The sequence below is a fragment of the Ammospiza caudacuta genome, chromosome 1 (genome assembly GCF_027887145.1).
Source record: "Ammospiza caudacuta isolate bAmmCau1 chromosome 1, bAmmCau1.pri, whole genome shotgun sequence".
Classification (NCBI taxonomy): Eukaryota; Metazoa; Chordata; class Aves; order Passeriformes; family Passerellidae; genus Ammospiza; species Ammospiza caudacuta.
In genome coordinates, this window is record NC_080593.1 from 37,483,189 (window position 1) to 37,505,286 (window position 22,098).

The 22,098-nt window shown below is 34.5% G+C and overlaps 1 protein-coding gene across 1 annotated transcript in view; it reads left to right on the top strand.

Moving 5' to 3' along the window:
* The window catches only part of KCNH8 (potassium voltage-gated channel subfamily H member 8), a 175,687-nt gene that overhangs the window by 81,931 nt on the left and 71,658 nt on the right, over nucleotides 1-22,098 (top strand). Inside the window, exons 4-6 of the mRNA XM_058809446.1 lie at nucleotides 3,548-3,675; nucleotides 5,866-6,106; nucleotides 21,142-21,299. Coding sequence (XP_058665429.1) covers nucleotides 3,548-3,675; nucleotides 5,866-6,106; nucleotides 21,142-21,299 — 527 coding nt within the window. The remainder of the gene's footprint in view (nucleotides 1-3,547; nucleotides 3,676-5,865; nucleotides 6,107-21,141; nucleotides 21,300-22,098) is intronic.

Below are 22,098 nucleotides of genomic sequence, written 5' to 3' on the forward strand. Positions count from 1 at the left end.
AAGAAAAGACAAGAGTTACAAAGACATTTTTGTCTGGATGTGCTTTCTTTTGCTGCAATCTTCCCTCACAAGATTATAAGAAGTCTTAAACTGTTAGGAAACTAATGTTAAGCTTAGCAAAGAGGTGTTCTGTTACTTTCTTTTCTTAGAAAATATTCTGTAATTGTCATGTCTGATGGTTGTGGCACTATATCTATGTTCATTTGAAAGAAGAACAACCAGAAGGACAGCAGTAAGGGTTAAAAAATGTATTACCACTTTTCTGATAAAGGGCAGATAAGACTAAATTGCAAGCATCCTTTTTAAGAGCTATCTTGGTGGGAGGAGTACCTTTGCACAGGAAGGGGTGTGTAGAAGCACCAGGAAATAGATCCCAAAAATCTGGGATTTTTCTAGAATAAGATTTCTCACTGTTTTGGGGGAAATGAGAAATCCTTTTGATTTTAAGCACAGGGCAAAAAGAAGCAAGTTTTATTAAAGTGACTTTCTGCTTATGCTTTATTTTATTCTTGGATCTTATTTTCTAAGATCAGCCATGGAAAAAAATAAAAAATAAAATCTTTCAGGTACCTAAATTTTCGAGGAACCAGAGAAACAGATGGAAGTTTATAAAAAATGAGCTGTCTGTTCCAGAATAGTGAGCTGTGAACTGAGTATGACAAGAAAAGAAGGTAGTTACAGAAAATAATCATACACATGTAGATGCACACCTGAGCAATGTAGTTTGCCAAGGCTCAGGCTTGATTTCTTTCCTGAAGGCATTGGGAGACCAGAAAGCAGAAGAATTCATATATGTCATTCACTTATTTAAAAGCTACTGACATGTGTTCTGATGGCATCTTATCCTTACAATTAATTAATTTTTTTTTCACTTCTAATAACAACCGTAAAACTTCTGCCACTTCTGGTTAGTAAGAAAACTACTACTTACTTCATAATTAATGTAATGTTTCCTTATTGATGCATGCTTTTCTGTCTTTAGGAGTTGAGTGACTCCCAATATTAACAGAGAGGTAGCATTAATCCTGTGCAAATCGTGTAATCAGCATGTGATAGAAGTCACTTGCTGTGAAAACATGCAATTGGTATGATTTTAAGTGCCATATCAAGTCCCATAGCCAGAGCAAGTTACTGAGTACAACATCCTTAGTGACTGAAACTCTGAACCTAGGTAGGAGAGATAGAATCTGTGTGAAGCCAAAAATTTCCAGCTGCTGGCACATAAAATTTAAAACCTTGCAAGGAACCTGTTCTCATTTAAAGAGTGGATAGAGAGTGAAACTCTGTGTCAGTAAATATATGGGGAAAAAAGGAAATAGTGACTGAATATGTGTACAATGACAGTTTCCATAGTCTCATGGCTTTCTGGAAAGAGATGGAATTGTGGACAGCTTTCAGCTCAGTGCTCAGCATGTGAGAGAAAGGCACATCTGAGGCTAGGAGTTACAGAGAAAAAACCTGAAAGCAGTGTAACACCATTGTACCAGGCAATCGTGTATCCGTAGCTTGAAAGCTGCATGTTGTTCTGCACATAGCTACTGAAAGGATATGTTTAAAGAATATATTTAAAATGGCATGGGTGGTCTAGCTGAAGTAAAGATTTCCAAGACTGACCAGAGGTAAAGAGATCCACTTCCATGCTGAAAGGCCTCATATTGCTGGGGATGTTGAAAGAACTCAAGGAAACTCCACCTGAAGTTACCTGGCTTGCCTTCTGAACAGAGCTCAGTGTAGCTCTCACAACAGACCACATCACCAAGGCTGTTTTATCTGCCAGCATGGACTGCCTCAGGCTCTATGGGCTTAGGACAAGGACAGGTATTAGATAGGGTACAGCATGAGGATGAAGCCTGTAGCTGAAGCATCTCAAAAATATTGAGAAGCTCAAGAAGAGTGTTTTCCCTGCCTGCCTCCTAGCAGATCTGAAGCCTGTTTTATTGACTTCTTTTGGATGCAGTAGAGTGAACTGGGTGGCCTCGTACAACATGGCAGTTTAGGTTGAGAAAGGGAAAAAAGAGAGGCCTGCAAATGGTTTAAAGAGAATTTCAAAGTCATATGACAAAACCAGACTACTAAAGCTGAACAGTTCTACAGTGGAGACCAAATTCAATTGACTTAAATTCATTTTTCCTCAGAGAAAGACATAAGCATTTTTTTCTTACCCAGAATTTAAGAAGACTCAGAATTTAGTTTGAGTGTAAGTGGTTTGATGATTGGGAGATTATTTTTCTAAAAAAACAACATTAATTTATTTGGGTCATTTCTGAAATAATGGTATTTTTGTTCTATATTTCTTCATTGTAGCTGATACCAATGTGTGTTGGAGATGGAAAAGTTTGAGGCTTCTCCATCTGCCCCCTTCAACTTTTGAGTAGTGGTTTAGCTTCACAGTACAGAGATTTTCCCTTCTTATTTTTTTACTTTTCTTTTTCCCCCTTCTCTTTACTGACAAGTTAAAAAAAAATCCTCAACTAGAGCATGCTTTTGCATGAATTACACAAAAACTTTTTTACTGAGAAGTTTGGAAAATTTTCCCTCCTACACATTTTGTTATGTATGGTTTTGCACTGTTAAGCCAAAAATACATCAGTCTCCTATAATACAAATCTTTCTTGCTTCTTTAGGCAGGTTTCAAGATGTAGTTATTTTGCTTGCTTCTAAATTCTGGCTCTGCTAATTAGTTTTGTGTTTTGCTAATTTTTTCCTCTTAATTTGTATGCATTCAATTGACTTTAATTAAACCTCCTTGACAGACCTTCTTCCTTTAGTCCCATAATTTCTTTTTTCTTAATCTTGACACATCACAAAAAGTCTGCTTTCATTTACTCTGGCATCAATTCACTGTAATTCCATCAGAGTGACTGGAATTACTTTGAATTTACTGCTTTATAAGCAAGAACAAAATTTGTTCCCATGATTGACAACTACAGACATTTGAATGGAGGTAAAAACCACAAACCTTTCCAAAATAATGTTCAGTCTTTGCCCTTAATGGGTTTCATTTCACCAAGGAATATGTCACGTGATTTTGCCATTGGCCATGTGGTGGGAAAAGGAATCTAAACACATGAATGTAAGAATTGGCTATTACTAATGAGCAAGCTTACAAATTAGAACATTCTGACATAATGGAAGCCTAGTACAAGTCAGACTCTCTGTTTTTTAAAATTGCAAGGGATTTTTTTCTTTCTGTGAAGTGAGAGAGAGAGTAGAATCACCTCAAGGATATTTTCAGTGGTTACATCTAGACATCCTTCCCTCTCGTCTGAAACAGTAGAAAGTACATTTATCTTATCTGTGAAATCAAATGTTGCAATTACTTGCTTTTGAGTTCTGTGAAGGCATTTGACAATTAAAACTTTACAGTGGTTTTTATTTGCCCTTCAGGAGAGGGAGGGTTTGTTTCTTTGCTGCAAAAGATTGAGCAAAAGAAAATATGTGCATAATATTTACATTTCTACCAATGTCTGAAATATCAGTAGTTCAGGTCCCAAAGATTAAAATGCTATTTCCTGATCTTTAATGCACTCTCACTTCTGTTCTGCAGAAAAATGGAAAGGAAGAGGAAGAGCAGGATCACATTTTGAGTCGGCACGCAGACGGAGTAGAGCTGTCCTTTATCACATCTCTGGACATCTACAAAGACGAGAGAAGAACAAATTAAAAATTAATAACGTAGGTGAAACTCTTTTCTTCCCCTAAACCCCCCCTAGAAAAAGAAAAAAAAAAAAAAGAAGAAAAAGAAGTAGCCTTTGCACTAACTTAAAAAAATTCAAGTGCTGTAAAGGGTCAAAGAGTATTTGAAATATATCCTGATCACAATTTTATAGCAACAAGGATTAAAATATTTCTCACTGAAGCATATTTCTTCCTATTGTGGAATTTGCTACCATATAGCAAGATAGTGCATTTAATCATACTGTAAACAGACATTGAATGCCATGGGAAAAAAAAAAAAAAAAAAAAAAAAAAAAAAAAAAAAAAAAAGATTCAAGGTCTTCCTCTAGCTGAAACTCTTAAAAACTCTTAATGCTGTTAAGCTCCAAAAGGTCACACATCATTTAGGCAAGTTTTCATGTGAATTTCTCCAACTTTATGGTGTGATATCTATCTTTTAATTTCCTAAATGAAGTAGTAATGTTTCTGTCTTCAAATTAATTCTGTATTCCCCCAGTAACTATAAATAATGAGTAAGTTCAGAAAGCATGCTGTGAATGTTGCTAACACTAAATCACACCATAGACAAACCAACATAATAGCAAAAAAAAAGACTTCTAAAGAAATGTTAATGAGAAAAAATAACTCGCTTTGTGCAGTACAAATTAAAAGTTAAAAAAGTCTTGCTTTAGATTAAGGGCATGAAAATACACAACTGCTATTTATGTCATAGGGCAAACAGCCTCTTTCATTGAATTTAAATCTTAAATGTTAAAAAAAGATTAAATATTGAAAAAATAGTATTTAAAAAAAATTACAAGTGTTTCATATTGAAGAAGCATAAAAAGCCCCACAAAATATAACCAGGTCTTCCAGGGATATTTTCATTGTATTGTAATACGATAATATTTTTTAGGAACCTGACTCTTAAATAGTTTTTGATGCCTTACCTGTACTGTCAAAATGCTAGTGCAGATGTTATTTTACCATGTTAAAATATTTATTCTGAGACTAATTTACTAGCCTTAGTACATGGGTTTTTGGAGCTATGAGTTGGAAATAATATGAGGAATTCTTTCTTTTCCATGATTAAAAAATGGGCTGACTCTAAGAACAGTGAGAATTCAGCTGCCTGAATTCATGAATAAGAACCAAGAATAGAAAAGGCAATGACATCAGTATTTCAAAGAGAAAGGCTGTGACGGACAAGGCAGGTGCAGTTAAGTGTACGGTTATGCAGGTTTTGTCTTTTTAATTTCATAGCGAATAACTTCAAGATCAGAAGTAATCTTAGCTTGCTGAATGCACAATATTGTTTTGGGAGGCTCTTTGTTACTGGAACAGCATTAACCAGGAGCACAGTAACAGTGAGCAAGAATTTTGTCAGTAAATAATGCAAGACAGGTCAGGTCCCACATGCTGCTTTTTGGGGAGGGTAGGTGTTTTTTTGTTAAAGCTATAAAAGGTGAAAACCAAGAATTTCGACAGTTTAACACTGAAATATTGATTGCATAAAATAGTGGTAAGACACAGACTCAAGACAAAGCTAGTCTAATAAGGAAGGTAGTCAGTTCTGGAGCCATATTATGGTAGATTAATATTTTGATTTAGATCAGGAGCGCAATTTTAAAGAAAACCTAAAAGCTATTCCTACTAATTGTGCTTTTACTCACATGAAATGGATTTCTGCAGATGAAGTTAAACCGGGAGAGGTGCTCCCAGTACTGGAGCTGTTCAGTCCCTAGGACCAGGCTAGAGATAGTCTGGAAGAAAATCCTCGCATCTCTGTGTACAGGATGCTTTTTTCAATACCAGTTACTTCATTCCATATATTCCTATTTACAGTACTATGTCTTTGTGTATACAAAGATCTCACCTATCTATCCTGTAGAATAATATTGCTCTGCAGTGAGAATTAGTTCAACAGAGGAAGAAACAGTTTTTGCAGACGCAAACCCCTCTTACTCCATTTAATCTGTAACTTATTAGTCTTCTTCCTGCCTCAACATTCACAAAAGTTATTCCATTAACATCTGTATAAATGAATGTGAGGTCTAGGTTAGAAAAAAAGTAATTTTTGTTCTTGCCTGCATATATTATGATTTTTTTTACAAAAACATCAACTACCTAAGGACTCCATTGCAAGAAATGCTTCTCTGTAATCAAATAATTGTTTTGTCTTATTTAACTTTTTTCTCTCTTTTTCAGAATGTTTTCGTAGATAAACCAGCATTTCCTGAATACAAAGTTTCAGATGCAAAAAAATCCAAATTCATATTGCTGCATTTTAGCACTTTTAAAGCTGGCTGGGACTGGCTTATTTTACTGGCAACGTTTTATGTTGCTGTGACTGTACCTTACAATGTTTCCTTTATTGGCCATGATGAGCTGTCTACAACTCGAAGCACAACTGTCAGTGACATTGCAGTGGAAATTCTCTTTATCATCGGTAAGATTTGTTTGGGGATTGTTGTTTGGGATCTCTGTTCTGACATTTAGGATTTTCACAGAATTAATAATATTTTAGAAAAGGAAATAATCATCCTTTTTGTGACTTTAAAGAAAATCAATTTTAGCTGTATGGCTTGATATTTTATCTGAACTTTAGATCACCTTTTTTTAAAAAACTTTAGATTGATTTGGGAAGTTCTGCTGTTAATCTACAGGGGCTTTTGATTTCAAGGAAGATTGTAACCCCTTGTTTCACCCTGGGGATGCCTCAAACCTTCCCAGTATAGGGATGTGCCCTAGAAATGCTACAGTTTTGTTCTCAATCTGTGGGATAATATTTTATTTCACACTTAGAGGAGTCATGGACCACAAGCTGAATAGATTTTTTTAAATGTCAATGTAAGATTTAAACTCATACTGCAATAACACACAAATACAATATCAATATGCTACATTGATAAGTGGGACAGACTTTGAGAGGTTTGAGTCTGTCATCTGATCCATTCTCTAAACTTTTTATTTCTGTGATGCATTTAACTCTTATATCTCTTAACAATCAAAAAAGAGACAAGGTCATATCTAATAATAGATTTGTACCAAAGAAATGTTTGGGATTTTTTTGGTGGTATATTTTTTCAATTTATTTCTGAAGATTGAAGAGAATCCCTGAATAGAGTCAAACAGATTTTTCCCCAAGATTTTACTGTTATAATATCACTCAGTGCTGTCACCCTGACAAACCAGAGCTCAGATCTGTTGCTACTTGCAGGTGGAGAAGCTATAATTTTTAAGAAATAAGTCAAGTTGGAGATGTCTTTCTTGAACATGAAAAGGGTTCAGATGGATTCTGAGAAAATGCCTTGGTTTGAAAAGACAGGTGTCTGCTAATGAAGGCAGGAGCCTCTCTTGAAATGGGAAATGTAAACCCCATTCCTCCAAATTATAATTTTGTAACTAAGGGGCTCTCAGGTAAAGACATGAGAGTAGGAATAACAGTTCTTTATTAGGAAAAATAAAAACTAAAATGCAGTAATACAAAACAACACTGACAGAATTAGAATATGACCTGACACCCTGTTGGTCAGGGTGTTGGCAGCAGTCCCATTAAATGGTTGCTGCAGTCCTCCTGGAGTGATAAGCATGGTTTTGTTGAAGCAGTGATCCTAATGAAGGGTGTAGTTTTCCTCTGAAGGTCCATTGGTGATGTAGATGGGCCTGGTCTTCCTCTGGGAATCCAGTGTGACTGTGGTGTTCCAAAGCTCAGATTATATCCAGGTAGGAATGCTTGGCTCCTCCCTCTGGGTGGAGCTTCTCATAATGGGATGATGTAATTTCATCAGTCATGCAGTGACACTCAATGGGCCCATTAACAGAAGAAATCTCCCTGGAGGGAGGATTGGTTGCGCAAGAGATTAAAAAAATCTGCCTCACTTGGTTCTGACAGATGGCAATAGAATACACACCCCTGGCCACATCTTGCATTTGCAACCTAAGACAGAAAGAGAACAAAAAAAACAAGAAAATAGTTTTCAGGTTGAAGCTTCTTTCCATTTTAATCTTCCTTATTTTTGTGAAAAAATACAACTTAGCTCAAATATTAAAAGCAATGTTACAATCTTCTCTAGAACTAAAGAAAATTGAAGCACCATAAACACTTATAAATAACTCAGAAGATTTTCTTAGAAAAAATTTGAAAAGCTTATTCCTTTTCTCTGTCAGCTTTATTGTAGACAGTAAGACTGGTAGGTGATATGACTGATGGAAGAATCAGATGTTATGATGAATAAATATTTGTTTCCTCCTTTAGTCATTGTTTTTTTATTAGACTTAAGGTCTAAATGTACATTTTGTGCTCACTATTAGATCTTGGTGGACTTTCACATTAATGCAAACAGTTCACATTCAAAGATTCTCAAGCACTGCAGTAAGGAACTTGCATTCTGCAATGCAGATCATCAACCATCATCCTGTGTCTTGTGTAAAAAGCGTGAGGTTGTGACTCTAATAATTTTAATCTAGTCATAAATTAATGTTACATTAAGAGTACTAAATCAAATAAGCCCACTTAATGTAACTGGGTGACTTTACAAAAAGTGTAGACTCAAGGTTACAACATTCTGATAATGGTGTAAATAACTGATTTGTGTTATAAATGTGTTTATTTGAATATAAGAACCAGTGAGTATAATCTTTATCTAACTGATTTATGTGATATAGTATTCATTTGAAACATGAAAGATGGTAAACTGCTCAGTGTTCCTTTTCTGGTTTTATATTTTGCTGGAAATATGGAGTCTTTATATCAGTAAGTCAAAAGCAAAGACACATCTATGATCAATAGAATGGCTGAGTAAGAAAAATAAAGCAAAGATTTTCTGTAAATTTTACTTCATATTTTCTAGCTAGATTTTTAGGTCTGTATCTGTAGTCCAGGTAGTCACACTATGGCTGTAACTAGACGCATTCAAAGAAATGTGCATGGAGCACTAGAAGAGACTTTGATTAATCATGTAACTGGTAACCACTGTACTGTAGGATACTGATATTCCTCCCCCAGAGTTTGAATAACAGCTAAATTTTCCCCAGAATAATTTTCTTTTTCTAGAGTTATTATCTGATTTAAATCTCCAGCTCTAAGAAAAGGTTTATGGAGTATTTTCAAGACATTGTAACACTGCTTTTAAATCCCTGCAGTGAATTTAAAGAAAATAGTGTGTTTATGATCATCTCTCAAGGGTTCCTTGTCTGTTAAAATGTTGAATTAATGTGTCTCAGAACATGTATAACTGCATTGAAAGTAGTAAGATTGACAACATACTTAAATTTAAGCATAAGTTTCCAGGCATTTGTTGCATTGTGGCTCTGACAAGACCATCTTTGATGGATGATCTATATTCTCTGAGAAATACCAGAGAAATGTTGAGAGAAATTCTTCTTATGACGCTGCTGCCTCAGAAATGCAGTGGGGAGATCTATCTGATATAGGATCTTCAGCTGTATTACAGCTTTGTAGTCATGGATTGAGGTATCACAAAATAGTCATGGATTGAAGAAATAGTCTATCTACTTTGATTTTATTCATATTTCTGAGAAGATGGAGCAATATCCCTTTTATGAGCATGGTTTGCATAAGCACTCATTTGGACTTGACAAGGTCTTGGTTTCTAGCTGTGTTACCCAAGACTGACTGTATTCTTGAGCATACGGTGTGCCTCCTGGGGATGGTTCTGTGGATGGCCAGGAACTGGACCTGATGATCCTGGTAGGTCCCTTCCAACTCAGCTTAATCTGTGATTCTGTGATGTGTGTCAACCTGCGCTTAAGCATGACAAAAATACATATGAAAGTGTTCTTCTGACTTGGGGTGATACAAGTAAGAGCATGGATATGAATTAAATTATTCATGAGAAAAGCATCTAGCTAGAGGTGTAACTGCTTTAGCCTTTAAAGTTCTTTAAAACACAGACAGAGATAAACAATAATAACAGCCCATTTTGTGACATTGTCAGGGAAGAGGATGAAGGGAGAAAATAATTAGGGCGTCTCATATGAAACTACCTTTTTCAATTGATATTTCCTATGATAACTTGTGTGATGTTGTATTTGAGAGTACTTCCATTATCTGTTTCCCTTTGTTATGTGTGCAAACCTTCTCTAACATCCTCCTGTAAATAAATCTTTTCCTTCCTCTAACCAAAGATAAAGTAGAATTGGTTTAGTTTTACAATTTTTATGTTGTCTTATGTATTCAAAAACCATAAAGAAGGGCAGAAAAAAAGCTTGTTAGCTTTAGTGTATTTTAAAAACTCATTAAAAATAGCCTAAGAAGTGTTTTATCTGGTGGGGGTTATTTCCTGTTTTATTGCACTATTTGCTTCAAAGTTTATGCTCCTATATTTGCATAGACAGCAGCTGAGTCTTTTATTTCTAGATAGGTATGTCTGGGAGCCTGAATATCAATACTTCTAAGAAGCATAATGGATCTTGGTTACTTTTCAATAATATTTTTAAAGCTTTCTGTCTTCTGGGAAAAGAAAGGCAGGAGAACATCTCACCAAGTTCATTCATTTTAATTAATAATAAGCTTCCAATTGTTTAATTTTACTCTTCCATAACTATCCAGTGCAGTGTTTTTAACTTCTGCAACAGTCTCATTCCAGTTTTCAGATATTGCCTTTCTTTATCTATTTTGTTTGTTTTTAATTTTATTGAACATCTTGATTGAAGAAAGCAGTAATATCTGAAAAATTATCAGTACTTTATTTGTCTACTCACAGGACTATTTGAATAGGAGACCTTCAAAAGGAGTTGAGATCAGTGCAATGGTTCAGTGAAAATATGCACAGGCTTTCTGGGTAATGGCAATGCATTATTTGCTGAATAAGAACAAAAGGGTTTGAGTATTTTGTATCTAAGGTGGAATAACTATAGAGAGAAGAATAACTATAGAGAGAATAACTATAGAGAGAAGAGCTCAATTTTCTGTTTGTGGATCATTTAGTTTTTAGTGGAAGACAAACACTGGATACTAATTATGGCCATAAAATTATACTTTTTATGAACAGACTGGAGAGTTATTTTAAGTGATTCCCTGCAGTATACTACTTTGCCACCTGTGGGGGGGAAAAAAACCCTATACCCATCCCTTCCTCCACTCTCCACACACACACTGGCATCTCAAGACTTGATCTATGGTTTACATTTTCAAGAGAAAAAAATTGATCTTGATTTGCACTAAGATTTTCTCTATTTGTTTGTATTTTTCTCTCTATCTCTCTAAATATTATTTAACAATTAATGTTTTTAAAGCAGTATGTTTAACAGCGCTAAAGCTCTGATTTGTGTGGCATGACACTGTAGACTTAGGAGACTTGTGTGGCCATTACTATCTATCACAAATGTAAATGACTCAAAATCTTTCAAAAACTGTTTTAAATCATATGAATTCCTTGAATCTCACTTGTTTAATATGTAGAGATTTAAAACTATGGCATAAACCTTGTAGAAATTAATATAATCATTCATGACTTACACAGTAATTCAAGCATATGTATTGTACTGAAAATAAGGTGTTGAATGAAATTCATTGGAATAAGATGAGAAAGTATTAAATGCTATAAATTTTATTAGATTGCTTTAAAATGGAAGGTTTGTTTTCTTTTTCCTTTCATCTTTTTAATCATTATTATAATGATTATCATTTCCTATCTTTGCAAGTGCACAGAAAGTCATTTCATCAACAATTTCTGTGTCTGGAGGACACCTCTAAGAAAACTTCTGCATTTTGAAAGGAAATAGCAGTGTCTTGAAATTTTGAAGGTGTGGTTTCAGGCTGTAATAGTCTAAAATTCAGGAAAGGACAAAGGGAGTGGTTGGAAATTATCTCTGGGAATTTATTTCTAAGCAACAAATGGTCTCATCTGTGAATGCATATGAACAGAGCATGTAAACAGAGTCACATTGTTGATACACCTAATATGTGAAAGAGAAGGTAATAAGAAAATGTTCATGCTCTATGGATTGCCTAGTAATGTGAAAAAACAATGCAAAATATATATGCTGAAAAACAGTAGTAAGATTCTTAAAGATTCTCCCTCAAAACATCAAAGTCAAGTAGGCAAGACCATTATAATGTCAAAAATCTTAACAATAAGCTTCCTTGGATACTTGTAAGGACAAGAGATGCTTTTCTGCACACAAGATGCTGTTTCCAAGCACAAAAATATCAACCTCGACCTAAAGAAGAAAAATGCAAGCCACAAGTGATCATTCCATGGAAGTATTTCTGTATCTTCAGGTAGATGCAGATAAGTGTTATGGTAATGGAGGCACCCTGAAAATTTTACTTGTATTACCTCTACTAACTCCTCTTTATTAGAGCTACAATCAGAAAAAAGTTTTATTTTTCATTTACTGTCCTATACTACAGTGATAAGACAATATTGCATTTTTCAATAAGATTAAAGTGTTTAAATCTTTTCTAGGTAATCTAATCTAGGTAATTTCCATGGAAATGATTTGATGCTTAATAGTTTACCATACTTTTTGTGAATTAGCATGTGGTCTTTTTTCCCTATTATTGGTATGATTTATGGCTATTATCTATGTGAATTGCTGTCAAACTTCATAGAGTAAGTCTGAGAAAAATATTTCAGGTTTTCCCTTGGAATTGGTCAAAAATTGGAAATGAATGAAGCAGTTATGCCACTTCCCACTGAATATTTTATTTATTTGATCTTTGCTTTGTTTACTGCAATATTTGTGTGAAGGAAAATCTGTTCATGAAATACCCAACATCCATGTCTTCTTTACATAGGTTAAATTTAATGAAAAGCTATATCATGTGATTGATATTTCTCCACTCTTTGGAATTACTTCTTTCTGCCATATTTCTGCAGGTTCTATTTAGAAAATTGCCCATGAAGAAATTTTCACACTTCTTCAGTCACATCTACTAGCTTCTTTTCAAAGCAGAGCTAACAGTTCATTTTTCAGACATATTTCAAGTCTTTTGCTTTTCTTTCAAGACTCCAAAGTCTTTCTTTGTAGAAAAGTCAATAAAACATATTTTAGCTATTCAATATGTTCAGGGATTGAGTCTGTTTTCAAAAGATACAGCATAGTATATAAGAAAAAAGTCTTTCCAGTTTAGTGTGTTATTATAATGGTCATGATATGTTATGATTTCCTGGTGTGTCAGCTGCTATGGGACTGAGATTAGCTAATCACAGTGAGGCACCCTCATAGTCAAAGAAAGCAACTAAAAAGGACAAACCCCAAAGGCTAAAAATCAAAGAAGCAGGTAAAAGAAATGACCCCCCTCTCTTGACATTGGGATGCTGGCCGTTCATGTGTACAGCAGCCAAAGTATGGAGTTTGATAGAACATATCATGTTAGTGCACTATATTAGTGACCACATCCTTCTGGTGGGAGTGACTCTTGTTATAAAAATACCCACTCAGAAGATGCCTTCAGATTTATTTTTTTATATGTACTAATGAGTAATTTACCCAAGAAAAACAGTATTTCCACTTGGATGTAACTTCAATATCACATTACTTTCCACTGTAAGGACAAATAGTAAGGAAGAGCAAATCAGACTGTCAGTTACAGATGAATTTTGGGTGTCAGTGCTGCTATGATCCATCACACCCAAAAATGAATTTTCTTCCATTAATATCACTGAAAATGTTGTTTACTTGACAAACTTGAATGATTCAAGGCTTAGAACATATATCATAGCACTGCCTTAGGACAGGGACCGTGCCACTCCTCATGTACCATGCAGTGATAAGCAACTTGGTGTCAAATGGTAAATAAACTCTTCTCACTGGAGAAGTTTGGTAAAACTGCTCAGTGTATTCAATTGTGACTTTAACAGCAAAAGCTCTGAGTTATAGTTACTCCATGCTAGCAGAAATCTCTTATTCAGCGGTCCATCATGTTACATAATATCATGTGAATTGTGGTAAAGATTTTAAGAATTTGTAGTTTTTAGCCATGTTCCTGCTGTTCATCCGAACTCTAGTCATCCAGCTAAAGCCACAAGACTTTTAAAAAAGAGCTGCTTTCAATGGAGGTGTACTGTGGCTCTTAAATGTGTTTTTCAGATTCTGACTGCCCACACAAATTAAATGGGGTTGTTTGCACAATATTCTCAAGTGCTAGTGTCCAGGAGAAAATTATATTTGGGGTTGTGCCCAAAGGAAAATAGGAGGGAGAGGTATATTCGATAGCCATATTTTACATTTTTAAATTTACAGTTGCTTAAGGGCTAATTCTAATCCTTTTCCATAATTTTCTTGAATGATAATGTTCCTCAATGAGATTCTTTTTTCTTTTTTTTTTTTTTTCTTTTTAAGCAGGAGAAGAGAAAAAAATTTTCTACTTAACAAAACACCATCCTGGTAGTACAATGATGGGTCTTGATGTTCCATTTTAGATACCAAGTCCATTAGGATCTAGACATTGTATCTTGAGATGCTTAATTTCTTTAAGTTCCAGCAGTATATAATTTGGTCAAACTTCTTCTTTCTCACTTTCTCATCAACACAATGCACCTGAGACTTCAGTTATATGTAGTTTTGTATGATCTTTCAGTTCTCAAAGATTCTGACAAGAACTAGAAATTTTTACCATCTAGTTGTGTCTTAAATAGAAGCTGTCATATTTAAGCCATGTATTAAAGAAGCTGTGTTCAGATAAAGCATGTTTTCCTGAAGGTCATCAACTCTCTTCAAAGACCTTAAAGAATCCATAACTCTATTTACTTATGGCTTGTAAACCACATATTTCTGTTTTTGGAGGTTTTTTTATCAACCTGCAGAAGTGACATCTAGTTAAGTGTTTGGTTTTTAAACTATTGCTTCCTTCTGACTCTTATTTTGGGCACACTGGATTGTAATTTATCATCTGATATGACACAACCTTGCTTTGCTGTTTCATTCCAAAATTACCTAAGTATATAAGACGTATTGAATGCATCTGGACTTTCTGTGAGATTATTATTAGCTTCTCTTGTAATGACACGAAACTATTTATCATTATCCTTACTATTTACAAAGGAACTCAAGTTTGCTATTAGTGTTTTTTTCCTAAAACTGTATTTTTCCTTCATCATGGGCACCAGTGATTTCTTTCTCTTGCTCAAACAGGTCTAGGTTTTCATTAAAAATTTTCTATAGTTTGTACTGGTTGTTACTTAATATCTGTTCACTCTTTGGTATAACTTTCTAAAAAATAAGAAAAAATACTGTTTCTCAACCACCTTCAATAGGCTTTCAATAAGACATAATTTTGATTATGTTATTTATATAATATGTATTTTATTATATTTTATATATCTATTACAAAAAATTTCTACATTTTAGTACTTAGTTTATTGGCACTTAACCTTTCTTGTGCCTTTTTTTTTCTTGTAAGCTTTACTTGATTTCATAGTGGCTCAATCTCTTACACAATGGTATAAGATGAGCATTACTTTCTTTTCCTATGTAAACCCAATTCCTATGTAAACCCAATTCCAGCTCCCTCACCTGATCATGTCAGCCTATGAAAGAAAATCATCAAGCTAGTTGTGGTTATAAATGTCTGGAAGGAAGATGCTGAACTGAAAAATCATGCTTCCATTTGAATAAATTGTTCCTAGAAAATTTACTAGGAATGTTTATCTCAACAGTAAAATAAAAAAAATAAGAGTTTATATAGGGACAGATAAATTGTTCTTCAAACAATATGGCACTAACATTTCCTGGAAACTTTCCTAAAAGCTCTATGGGCAGATTCTAATATCATTATCCTTGTATCATTAAATAAAATTTGCTAAAACAATCAGATACATCAGAAAGAGCCTGGACTTTGGGGAAGGTATTACTAGCTATGGACAACCAATGTAAAATCACTTAAGGAAAGTGAAAAAAAAATACAAGAAATTAGAGATGAGTCAGTCATACCATACCATACCATACCATACCATACCATACCATACCATACCATACCATACCAAAAGAGGGAGATAATGTAGAAAACTGTCTTCCCTGAAAATCAATGGGCTTAACATACCTAAAATTGTCTAGTTTTCAATACAGGTTTGAATGGCTGCAGTCTAACAAAAACTCACTGCTTACATGTATGCCACTTGCCCTAAAGGCACAGGGGTTTTAATCTCATTTAGCTCCCAGTGAAAGACAGTTAAACTGAGGCATATTACATTGCATTTTCTGAAATTTAAGACTATGTCATGGGCAGTTATTTATTCACCTGCCTAATCCTGAAATGTTATTCCGCTATAACTTGATCATATGTTTAATCCCAGCAGGATTTATTTTTAAACAATCATGCCTAAAGAGAGAAAAAAATGTTGTCACAGGGAAATTAGCTGCTTCAGGTAAAATAATCCTGTTTATGGATAAAGTGGCTCAGCTGGCCTCCAGATTACTATTTTTTTAACAGGGATTAGAAATTGAGATTCCACAAAACACATATTTAAAATTTTACAAGGGGAAAACATCTTATGATTAATAGGTTAGCATGATGACTATCAGTTTGTGGCTTTTGTTCCATTTATATAATTTAGGAAACTAATCTGCATTACACCCTAAGTAGAACCTCCATTTTTTAACATAATTTTTTTTTCCCTTTGCTGAACACCAACTTCAGTTGGTGTTTTCCTACTATTCACTGCGTAAATGTGTCTGTGTGTGAATGTGTTGCACAGTAGAAATCTAGATAAAGGCCACTTGGTGAAGGATGTAGCATGTCATGCAGAGCTTTAATCCAAGAGAGGCCACCAGTTTCAAAACCTTATGAGCTTGCTTAGATTTCCCAGCTCTTTTATGCCCAGTTATGAAATAAGTTGCCCTTTCTTAGGAATTGAGCATTGCTAGGGTGTGGATTTCACACTGGAAGCTTGTGAAAAATAAAATAGTCACCAATAGGTGAGTAAAAGCAATTAGAATGCTCAAATAAGGAAATAATTGTTTAGAGCTTTCCAGTTATATCGTGTTATTGGAATGTTATTGGAATTTGTCATGTATTTGGAATGAAAATATCAAAGACCTATGTAGACATGATAATTACAAATTTGGAAGACATTTGGGGGATAATGGTCCCAGTGTTCTTGTGTTTACTGGTGTGAATAATGTGTAAGAGTTAATGGGAGTAAAATATATAAATAAATCAGGAACTGCAACTGTATATAGATTACAATTTTAAATTCATTTCATGGCTGAAAAAGCTGGGGTTTTTTTTATAAAAATGCATTTTCTATAATCTTTCAGTGTATCTTTGCATGAGTTTTAGAGATATCACATTTGTTACAAGATTTTTTTTTTTAAGGGATGTGTGTCCACCAGTAGTGGAAATAACAGACTGAGAGAATCCATGCAGATGGAGCTAATTAGCCGTGGGATCCAACCAGGAGAAAAATCACAGTCATGGTTTCACAAATTCACTGTTTATTATCTCTGCATGCATCTTAAGGACTTACTGCCTGATGGGGCTCCAGGTCTGTGTTCTATTGGGTTGGTAGGAAAAGGTGATCAGTCTGCAGGGCAGAGAGAAAGGGGACTCAGAGGAACAGGACTCAAAAAGTAGAAAGCAATTGCATCAGCAGGGAACTGTGATCAGAGGGTGTGTGGAGCAGAAGTCCATTTTCCTACACAGTGTGCAAGGGTGATGTGATTCCTAGTTCCAAGCCTCTGAAATTGGAGATCTTGGCTCCTCCCTGTTGGGTGCTTTCAGGTCAAGTTTACCTTTGTGTTCAACAGACAAAAAAAAGCCCCTCACTGCTTGGAAGGCTGACACTCTTTGCTCAAGGTTCACACACAGCCGTGAGTGCAGAAACGAGTGGGGAAGGAGGAGATCATGGCGGGCTTAAGACACATTGGCGTTTGCTAACACAACATGTGTCTGTTTTAAACACAGTATAAGTCTTGTGGAAAAGGCCATGTGGTTAAACATTATTTAAGGACTTTTCTTAAACTCAATAGGATAGTCTAGACTCTATACTGAGCTTTAATTTTCTTGAATCCTGACTTTTTTTCTGTCTCATTTGAACTGAATTTGAATTATATAACAAAATAAGAACTCATATTTTTCCTAATACAGATGTTTCACTTTTTTTTCCCTCTCTACATCAAGAAAAAAATGGTATTTTAGATATGTGTGTGCTGTGCTCCAAGACAGGTGCAATAAGTTAAACAGTTTGATATTTTCTGCTATTCCTTCTGCTTTAGTTTTAGGCAACTTTTTAATGACATTTCTCATGTCAGAGACATTTTTAAATGCTCTGTTTTGCTTTCCTGAGCACATGATGTGTGGCTCACAAGACCAGTTAAAATGATCCTTTCCTATCTCACATTTTAAAAAATTGAGATAAAATAAATTCAGATTTCTTTTTTCTTTAGACATAATCTTTGTTATTGATGTTTGGTGAGAGGTGCTAAAGCAGAAGAGAGATTGTAGTCTTTGTCCCAGCTTGAACGAATCAAACACAGCTTTAAATATGAAGTTTGCACAGGCTGAAACTTTTGTTAGAACATACTTAAAGATAGTGTGAATATCTTTACCCTTGAATACCTTTGTGAATATCTTTAAGCATACTTAAAGATATTCAAATATATCTCTTGTAGAAAAAATTTAGCCCACTAATTATCCAAATATATTGGGGTCACTTCATATATGATTTAAGAATCAGAGATTAAATGTCCCTCTTGCCTTGTTTACAGGTGTAAACTTAAAATTGTTGCCCTTCATGTTGTAGGAAATGATTAAAATCACCTCATCTGAGAGCATTTGGAACAAACTCAGCACTAGAGAAAACCATTAGTTTTGAAGCCCTTGAATTATCTGGAATCTCCAAAACTTTACATTATTGATGCCTGTGTTGATTTTCAGATTGTTCTTTCAATTTTCATCAGTTTGTAGAAGCTGCTACACAGTTAGATTACCAAACAATTTCTAAAATGTTAAATAATGCATTGGTATTTTCTATTTTTACATTAGTAAATAAATTATTAGTGATAAGAAAATATTTATTTAAAAAAGGAAAAAGAAATCTTCACTTTCTTAGCAGAAATCTCCAAAAACATTTTAGAATATATAATTCTTAGAAATAATACAATCTCTCAGAAGAAATGGTCATTTTCTAAACTTGTGTTAAAGATTTTGTTGTGGTCTTAGAAGTTTCTTGCTTCAGGAGTTCTTTTCTTGTGTTTTCCCTTACAGATATCTCAGTAAGTACTTTAGCACAGCAGTTAAGCTGTAAATAAGATTGCTCAGATGAAGAAGCTGTTTACACCCAAGTATAGCTCAGAAAATTGTTCAGAAATGCAAGATGGGTCACACTTACTTCCCACCCTCTGGACTTTTATCTAATAAACTGGATGCAGAAAGAAGCACTTAACATTTCCTATTTTTTTTTTTTTTTTTGATATAGCTATTATCTGGGGCTGTTGCCCTAAATTGCCTTGATAGGACAGCAGAAAAGTGTGCAGTGCAGAAAAACCTCTAATCTCCTCAATCTTGAACAGTGAATTGCATATGCACATTGATAGGCCTTTGGTGTACTGGATGTATTTATATTTAAAGCAAGAATTTATCCCCTTTTCTGTTAAAGCTTTAGTGGTTTCCCAGACACTAATGGGACATAAATAAGCAAATACTTTTTCTGACTTTGATAACTACACCTTGGAGTTTGTGACACAAATGAGAATGAGCAGTTTCAAAATACTAGTGGTGCAAATATCTTTATCTTTCTTATCTCTATGAAATAAATCTTCATGAAGGTATTCTGTATGTGACTGGTGTTGCCATGCTGACCTTGAAATGTGGCTAGTAACCGTCTCTAAAAAGCACCTGTGGAGTTAAACTGCCTTGCTCATTATGAACCATGTGAAGTTATGCTATATTCCCATTTTAGCTGTATGATTGAAAATTTCATAACATTTTTGTAGCTTTAAGAATGCAGGAATGAGACTACTTCATGAGGTAATCTAAATCATTATATCTCTGATTTCACTTATATGTTCTCTTCAGCCTGAGGACCTGGTTGAAGGAAAACATTCTTAAATAATGAACTAGTTATAACCTGCAAGACCTCAGTCCATGAACCAGATACCTGCCAATGTGTCTAGGTCACTTTGTGTTATGGTTTTGCAGTAAATCCTAAAAAAAAAAAAAAAAAATTAAAAAAAAAAAAAAAAAAAAAAAAAAAAAAAAAAGCAGAATCAAATTATTCTCTGCCCAAAACCTGAGAAATTCCTCAGAGATTTCATTAATTTAGGATTTTCATTAACTGACTCTACTGGGTCAAAGGGAGGTAGAAGCCAAGGTCAAAGTGTTGGAATTAGTATAGGTTTATTACTAGCAAAGTACAGGTTATCCGGTACGGGAAATGATCATAGCAGGGTGTCTAGCTTCCAGCTGCAGAAGACAGCATAAAAATTTTCTGCTAGTGAAACCTGGCAAATTATTATTCTTCAGACCTAGAGCATTAGAACTTGGAGTTTGATCAAAATTTACTCTAAATGAATCTTTTCTGATACCCCAAAGGAGTGATCTAGCATGATTTTCTCCGTGTGCTGAACCTCTCTCTTGTTCTTTTTTGGCCCCAGTGGGGAGGAAAAAGATTGTCTTAGTGTAGCCTACCTAAAGAACTTCTAGAGAGAAATGCAAATCAATCTCATTTTTCCCCTAAAGCTATCTTGCTGTAAAACACCAGCCTTAATGGTTGGCTGCATTCTTTTCTGACTCTGTAAAAGTTACGTGAGTAGTTCTCACTAATATTAGTAGAAACAGGGTGCATAGCTTGAGGACAGATTATAGTCTTTGTCTTGTAGGACGTGAAATAATTGAGACTTTGTTGTCAAGACCTGAGGTTTTTTCCGAGTGCTAATGTGTTTTGGCAAGACGCGTCAAAAGTACATCTCATACCGAAAGACACGCATCCCAGCATGTTAGATGGGAGCATACAAAATACACAAGCCACCAAGCAAATCATATCACTTTTGTGATCTCCACCATAGCCCAAAAGACCTTTTATTCAAGCATGTTCAGCATTTTTCAGTTGCTAAAAAAATGGTTATCCTTGAGGATGACATTCATCATCTGTGATAAGTAGCTATCACTAAAAGAGCTTAAATCACATTTTAAAATAAAATAATTATTGATTTTTATTTCAAAAAAAGTGAGTAAATTTTATGGACAAAAATAACATCTTTTTTTTCATTTAGCAAAATAACAATATTTGTACAGTTTAAAGGTCAGTGTGTGTGGATCAACCCCCTTTTTAAATCAGGGAGTGATAAATGTTTTAGACATTTTGTTTATTCCTTGAAAAGAATAATGTATTCATTGGTTTAACTCTGTGTATGTACATCTCTTACTACTATGTTTTTTGCTTCTGTATTAGAATATTCATCTGGTATTTATGATGCAGAAGAAAACCGAACAGCATTATTCTGAATTCCTGGTGCTGTGCCCAGGAATTAAGAAATCACTGTCTCTGATTCTGTTCATTCTTTGTCAAGCAGATATTATTTTAAATTTCCGAACAACATATGTCAGCAAGTCTGGCCAAGTGATATTTGAGGCAAGATCTATTTGTATCCACTATGTGACCACGTGGTTTATCATTGACTTAATTGCTGCACTTCCTTTTGATCTTCTTTATGCTTTCAACGTCACTGTGGTAAGTACTAACTTGCCTTCTCAACTGTTCTCATTTTCAAGAGGGGTTTGTTGATGTGGGTTTTTTCCCCCAGATCTGGAGACTGAAACTGAATTAACTAAAATAACTAGGTGTCTTTTACAGCTTTGTGGTGTATTTTCATTCTGGATCCACCAATTTTTAATTCAATTATCTTTACTTTGTAAACAGTTGCATCTATGTTAGCTTCATGTCTAATTACTTTACTCAAACACAGTTTGCTATGACTTTTGTTTTCTTATGGTGCATAAATTCAGTCCTTAATTTTTCAAGACTCATACACTTTACTGTGGTAAAGTAAATCATTGTTATGGTCAGCATGTTTATTTAGTCAGGAATCCTCTTTCTCTTCAGTTGTGGGAATTTTCATGAAAAAATTACAGCATGACTACTAATTTTTTGTATGTTCTAACATGTACTGTTTACAATTGTCACTTACTTTGACTTTAGTTTCAACTCATCTTTTTTTTTTTTTTTTAGGAATGTAATGACAAAAAGCTTAATCTGCTTTGAAAATGTTTGTTCTAAAATTAGGTGATGTCACAATCATGATGGATTATATTTGTGTTGGCTTACTTATGTTAACACGAAGGTTTTTATTCTGCTAGCCCCATTGTAGAGTAGAGATTTTGTAGAGTAGGGATCTACAAAGTGAAATTGCAATAAGCAAATAAGCAAACAATCCCTCCCCAGAAATGCACCCTCTGAATCAAAAAGTTCAGTTTAAAAAAAAATATCAGCAGGTGTTTCTTAATTTTGTGGATTTTTGTCATAAAAACCT